Source organism: Barbus barbus, assembly GCF_936440315.1.
Source record: "Barbus barbus genome assembly, chromosome: 17".
Taxonomy (NCBI): domain Eukaryota; kingdom Metazoa; phylum Chordata; class Actinopteri; order Cypriniformes; family Cyprinidae; genus Barbus; species Barbus barbus.
This window is the reverse complement of record NC_136745.1, coordinates 3,923,219-3,929,916: the sequence shown is the minus strand read 5'-3', so window position 1 is coordinate 3,929,916 and position 6,698 is coordinate 3,923,219. Positions and strand designations below refer to the sequence as shown.

The 6,698-nt window shown below is 39.8% G+C and overlaps 1 protein-coding gene across 1 annotated transcript; it reads left to right on the top strand.

Moving 5' to 3' along the window:
* Nucleotides 1-5,472, top strand: LOC306883747 (sequestosome-1-like). The gene is made up of 8 exons (XM_079439197.1): nt 1-293; nt 646-741; nt 2,028-2,356; nt 2,468-2,615; nt 3,362-3,442; nt 3,580-3,731; nt 4,563-4,767; nt 4,863-5,472. The coding sequence occupies exons 1-8, from the start codon at nt 122-124 to the stop codon at nt 5,018-5,020; spliced, it is 1,341 nt and encodes a 446-aa protein (XP_079295323.1). The 5' UTR covers nt 1-121; the 3' UTR covers nt 5,021-5,472.
* Nucleotides 5,473-6,698: the final 1,226 nt, after the last annotated feature.

The window sequence follows — 6,698 nt, the reverse complement described above, 5'->3', positions numbered from 1 at the left end:
TGTGGGCAGATGCAGGAAACGCAATCTCGCGCAGCCAGCTCAGAGTCCCGTGTTCAACAAACGCATTTTCTGCTGCGCAACACATCGAGAGGATCGCTCCGAGACGCTATTTTTCGCTACAATGTCGATGACAGTGAAAGCTTACCTTCTCGGTAAGGACGACTGCAACAAGGAGATCCGCCGCTTTGCCGTGGATCAGGATGTCTCAACAAGTTTTGAGTATTTGAAGAGAAAAGTGCTCGATGTTTTCGTCGGTCTCGGGACTGCTGCGCCTTTTCAAATGTCCTATAAAGGTAAATACATTTTTAATTCTATTTTTATTTAATTTTATGTAGCCTGTTGCTAACGCAAACATATAATAATTGTCATTTCTTATTGTCAATACTATAAAAGTATTGTTTAATTTATCTACCTGAAGTTTAAATGAGATGTCAATATTATATTTCATTTTAAATGATTGCAAGACTGTTACTTTGCGCATTGATGCACCCCAGTTCAAAGTTATGTGAGCACTGCTATTAAATGACCATGTCTTGAATGTTATGTCCAGTATTTGTACAGAGAAAGGAAGGACAGCAGCAGGATGCATATATGTAAAGAATTAGCAATAATATGAGCAATTCTGTTTTTCTGGACTGTGTCTAGATGATGATGGAGACATGATTGCTTTCTCCTCTGATGATGAGCTAATGATGGGCCTGGCTCTTGTGAAGGAGGACACTTTCCGTGTCTACATCAAGCGTAAGTAATACACAGATACTATCTGTAATATTTGTTTACATAGTTTTGTGTGTGGTGTGGGTGTGGGTGTATTTGCCCAAATATAATGAAACCGCTTCTTTAATGTATCTATCACTTACATTATTCAAGATATGAGCACTGGGCATGAGTTTGTCATGTGCCTTTTAGACAGAAGACACAGTACACAACAAATTCAGATTCATATTTGATTAAAAAAACTTGTTAGAGATGATCCACTGGAGACAGCAGCAGAAAAGGCAAAGGCTCCTCACATCTTATAAGGTTCAATGACATGGTTCAGATCTATTAAGCTACTCAAAATGACATTAAAATGCATTTCATACACACAATAACTGTAATATATCTCTTCTATGAAGAACATCAGTCTTTGAATTAAATGTATTTGTCTGGCTGGGTAGTGTAACTGTTTGGAGACTGTAAAAAAAGTAATAAGTTCTTCATAGAAAATTCAATCCAGATCAGAATGCACAAATCAGAAGTCATTTTGTTGCCATGTGACAAGAAAGCTATAACCAGCAAGTATCACAGAAAGACCAGCAGACCCTGATGACTGGGTCTGTCTGAAATCTGCATACTCGGTACTTCTTCTGAACAAGCACTTACTTTGAGACCATTAAAAAAGTGCATTCTGTATATTATGCATGTAATCTGGCCATACTACGTTTGCTATGCAAGTGTCCTTTGCTCCGCCATGTTTTATGAAAGCTGACATTCTACCCTGTTCAGAAGTCAAAGTCAGTATTAAAAAGCCTAGGTTAGTTCAAGCCAAATGGAGTAACTCCACGAAACATGGTTACACTACTTGACATTTTAGGCTTTACATTTTTGTGAAATGAAATACTGTATAAACATTTTCAGAAGTGGATGAAACCAGCAAGGATACAAAAATGACATTTTTTAAGATCAAGGCACTTCGTACATTTTCATAATCTTAAACATCCACTGACCTCATGAATATAAAGTAGCAGCCTGGCCATAGTGGAACTAATTAAGATGTTTTTGGAATTACTCGTGACGTTCTTTAGCTCATTCTTAGCATTTAAAGCCTTGAATACTATTAATTCTGTATTCCCTGCTATCTGGCCTGGAAAAGCCACTTACATGTATTACAAGCTTTTTGATGGGAAAATGGTATGACATTGACAATACAGTCAAAGAATGTGAACAGATTCTTACGCAAGAGGCATTTGAGTCATTTAAATGTCTCCAGTGCACACAAACATCTCCAATTAATAGCAATTCTCTCATATTTCTTCCCTTTTCAGAAAGAAAGGAGCACAAACGTGATCCCTCACCTCATGGGATCCCTGGGTTCCCATTCCCACTGCCTCACTTTAACCCCCCAGGAGCTAATCCTATGGGTCCACCTCCAATGGGTCCCCCAGGAGGACCTCACATGGGGCCTCATCCTCATCACCCTCCAATGCTGCACGCAGGGGTGACCTGTGACGGGTGCGAAGGGCCGGTGGCTGGAACACGTTTCAAGTGCACCGTTTGCCCCGATTATGACTTGTGCTCCTCCTGCCAGGGCAAAGGCCTCCACAAGGAGCATGCTCTCCAGTCCATCTTTCACCCCATGCCCTGCATGTTTGAGGTGAATGCCTGTTTTACTGCTTTTGTGTCTGTGTGTATGGTACTGCATACAATACATGTTGGTTTCCAAATGATTTGAACATACCGATTCAAGTAAATCTTTTGTGTGCAGTGGTTCCCTCGTGGGAAGTTTTTGCGCAAGATGAGACACTGCATGTGGGCTCAAGCTCAAGCTCAAGCTCAGGCCCAAAACCAGGCTCAGCCAGGCCCATCTGGAGTCCAGCAAAACCAGGATGCTTCTGAAAACATGAGAGAGAACGGTGAGACACCATCAATCAAACGGTCTAATATAAAACACTGACTATGTCTGAAAGCTGAAGAATGCTGCCTGTGAAGTAAGAGGAATGCAACAGGGCTTGTGTGAACGAGTTCAAATATAAAGTTGCTTTGTGAACTGACCAGCTACTAAAGGATTGGGTAGTACCTTTGTGCACAAACAGGTCAGCTGCCTAAGCGTTCAGATGCAGCTAATGTCCCATTTATAGATCACTTTGGTTTGGTTGACAAAACCAGTCTTAAGTAGCTGGGGTATATTTATAGCAACAACCAAAAATACATTGTATGGGTCAAAATTATTGATTTTACTTTTATGCCAAAAATCATTAGGACATTAGGTAAAGATATCAATGAAGATATTTTGTAAATGTCCTACTGTAAATATATCAACTTAATTTTTGAGTAGTAATATGCATTGCTAAGAACTTCATTTGGACAACTTTAAAGGCCATTTTATCAGTATTTAGATTTTTTTGCACCCTCAGATTCCAGATTTTCAAAGTATTGTATCTCAGCCAAATATTGTCCTATCCTAACAAACCATACATCAATGGAAAGCTTATTTATTCAGCGTTCAGATGTTGTATAAATCTCAATTTCGAAAAATTGACTCTTACGACTGGTTTTGTGGTCCATGGTCACATATGTGTGAAATCTGAGCTTAGAATAATTTGTTACAATGCTTTGTAGACCAACACTTCCCTGACAGAAACTGTGTTATCATCCACAGGTGCTACTGATTCCTCCCAGGCTAATATGGAGTACCTAAAGAACATTGGAGAGGGAGTGGCGGCCATGTTGAGCCCCCTTGGTAAGTTCCCTTCTTGGGTTTTTTACTGATACTTTTTGCCTTTCCCAAACATTTTTTCTTCTAACACACTCTCCGGATACATCTTTGTTTGGCATGTTCCCTAACCTTTCAAAATAAAAATGCTTGTTCCTTTCCAGGCATAGATGTGGACATCGATGTTGAGCATGAGGGGAAGCGGACCAAAGTTACACCAACTCCTCCCGCCTCCAGTGGGCCTCCTAGTGCTCGGAGTGAGAGTGGCTCCATAGGAAGTCAGGCCACTGAAGAGAGCATCAGTGAGGGAACAAAGGTAAATCAATATCCAAGCAGTTCTACAATGCCTGATAGCAGGGGTGTAGCCATCATTTCAGAAGTGAGGGGGACAGAAATCTTAAAGTTTTTTTTTTTTTTTTTTTTTTTTTTGTCCAATTGACAAACATTTTTTTTCTTGTCTCTTACTTTTAATTGACTAAAAAAATCTAATACACTGCTGGACAATTACCAGTAATTCGTATTATTGCATTTGTAATATTTTTCCTAAATTTACCTAATTGCAGTTTTATAGTTTGTAAATATACTACACCCCCCCCCCCCCCCCCCCCCATTTATCATAGAACAAGGAAGAAAATATATTTTATAGTTTCTATAGGCCACTGTAATAAATGCTATGTCAGTTAGCACTGCATTATTCAGATACTTTATTTATTACCTGGAGATGACTTGAAAGACACACAAACCATATATTGTCACAATCGTGTGCATGTATTGTCTTTACATTTTTTATTCAGCTTAGCTACAGCTATAGCTGGATGCCTTTTGTCCATATTAGGGATTTCCTGCCCATTGTAAGTTATTACTTCTATGAGTCCATTTTGTACTTTCTGCGTGAGAGCGCCCTCTGGCTTAGAGTATGAATGAAACACACTGCATGAGAGTGTTTAGCACTCAGTAATGTTCACATCTCATCATTTTGGATACGAATAAAATGCCAGGTCATGCATAGACTATATCTTTGGCTGGCTGATAGTATACAGGATTGTGACATTTTGAGTTTGCAAAGCCAAAAAAGGCAGAAGTTTAGAAGTTCGATATTAAAGGCCGAGAAGCTACATTCGGTTCACGTTCATTCCTTCTATCCTAGGGGCAGAAAGACCAAGGCAGTGATGAGGAATGGACTCATCTCAGCTCTAAAGAGGTGGACCCCTCCACAGGAGAGCTGCAGTCCCTCAGGTTGGAGCAGGATGGGACAGATCTTCCAGCCCCGCTAAGTACCGACTCCAGCACAAGCGCCTCCGAGGGTCCCACTGGTCTACGTGAGGCAGCTCTCTACCCACACCTTCCTCAAGGTACAGTGCATCGTCATTGGGCTGATGCCCAGTAGCCAATTCCAGTCCACTTCATATCAATCCAGTCATCCTAATTGTAATGTCCTCTCCCTCAGATGCAGACCCCAGGCTGGTGGAGTCTCTTTCCCAGATGCTCTCCATGGGCTTCACCGATGAGGGTGGATGGTTGACCAGACTGCTCCACACCAAGAAGTTCGACATCGGAGCTGCCCTGGATACCATCCAGTACTCCAAACCCGGCCCACAGAAGTAGAGGAGGAGCGCAGGAATAAAGAAGACCTGGGCCAGAACTAATATTTTTTGAGACTTCTGGCCTATTTTCTATTAACCAAGTCTTTCCATACTTTTTCAATGATAAATTATTTACGTAAACGCTATAAAAACAATATCAATTACTCAGGTGACTGGCACGTAGTTAAGCTCATTATTGGGCTTTTATACAAAATAGAAATATTCAGCATTTCTGTCATTAACATTACACCACATGTTATAAAGATTATTTTATTATCATTTTATATGCATATTACATATAAAAATAGAGGTCTACATTTGTGTGATTTTTCTATTTGCATTTACATAACAAATAAGAAGAGTTTGTAGGCAAAGCAGAAACCTGGGGGTATTTTTATTGTTAGTTTGAATAAACAGATGGAATCAGGTTAATATTGCTGTAGGTCTTCTAAAATCCCTGTCCTTTCTATCCACAATAAAAAAAAAAAAATTAAAAATTGTTTGGATTTTTTTTATTAAACGTGCAAGACTGTGGACAATGGTTTAACTACCAATGAGAGAATATGGTAACATCATGCAACTTTAATTTCTGAATAGAATAGGTTTTTAAATCGAATGCAACTTATTCTCAAAATGTGTCGTCAAAGTCTTCATCGGTAAAGAACAGGGAGTTTATAGAAAGGCTTGAACATGGCATCTTAAACAGTGTAGGCTGTTTCCAGACAGCGTTTTCAAAACTGTCTGGCTTTGAGCTGTGACTGATGTTTGGACTGGATAAGTTTCCATCCACACAAATATCACCAACAGACTTCTGCCTCCCCAGAGCACCACTGTCTGTCTTTCCATCCAGTGGATATCTGCACTCTTCAGAATCCACACCCATGTCTGTAAGTGCTTCTGTGAAACAAGCCACTGCTGTGTTATCACTGTAATTAGAGCTTCATAGTCATACTCTTCCTCGTCCTGCTGATCAGGGACAACTGTGAGGAATTTATCCCATTTGGAGTCCTTATTCTCAATCTTCGCTTCGCCAAACTTCTGACGAGAAGAAACAGAAGGACTGTTGCTGTGCAGGAGAAGACCTTTGGTTAAGTCAACTGCTGGCGGCTTATGTGAAGAGTTATACTGCTGTTTATTTTCTGCAGTGTATGTGGAACTGGAGCAGGTTGTAGGGTAATAAACGGCCTGACGGGATGATGGGAGATTTGTGCTAATGCACTGCTCCATATCTGCCACAGGAGGAATATGTGGAAGCAGATCCTTTACTCCACGATGATTTGAACCTCCTGTCATGCTGCAATAGATACAAGAAGTGTTTGTGTTGGAATGGTGTTTTTTGAACAGGGCATCTTAGCACATGAGTCTTTATACTGTTGCAGATGTGTTAAAGTGCGTTGTGTGGCTTCTCTTAAACCCAGAACAACCAGTCCATGACTTCATCCTCACAGTTATTTTCAAAAGACTTTGAAGTGGACATGTTCTTCCTTTTCCTGTTCAAAAAAAAGATATTACATTGGTATTTGTTCACATGATTAATAATAAAGCTGTTTGACAGTCTGAAAATACAAGACTTTTTCATGATCGTTTCTTTATTAATAATTAAAATCTTTAACAACCACAGTATTTTGCCTTATTAAAATATTAAATGCTTTTATTGACAAGGTACCTGGTTCCTTGTCTTCTGAATCTGTGTCTTTCTG

What these genes read in the sequence shown, in the direction of transcription:
- LOC306883747 (XM_079439197.1), top strand. Translation starts at nt 122, where the DNA reads ATGTCGATGACAGTGAAAGCTTACCTTCTCGGTAAGGACGACTGCAAC. An exon ending in GGCCATGTTGAGCCCCCTTG is followed by an intron (nt 3,443 to 3,579) that starts GTAAGTTCCCTT and finishes GTTCCTTTCCAG; the next exon opens with GCATAGATGTGGACATCGAT. An exon ending in CTACCCACACCTTCCTCAAG is followed by an intron (nt 4,768 to 4,862) that starts GTACAGTGCATC and finishes CCTCTCCCTCAG; the next exon opens with ATGCAGACCCCAGGCTGGTG.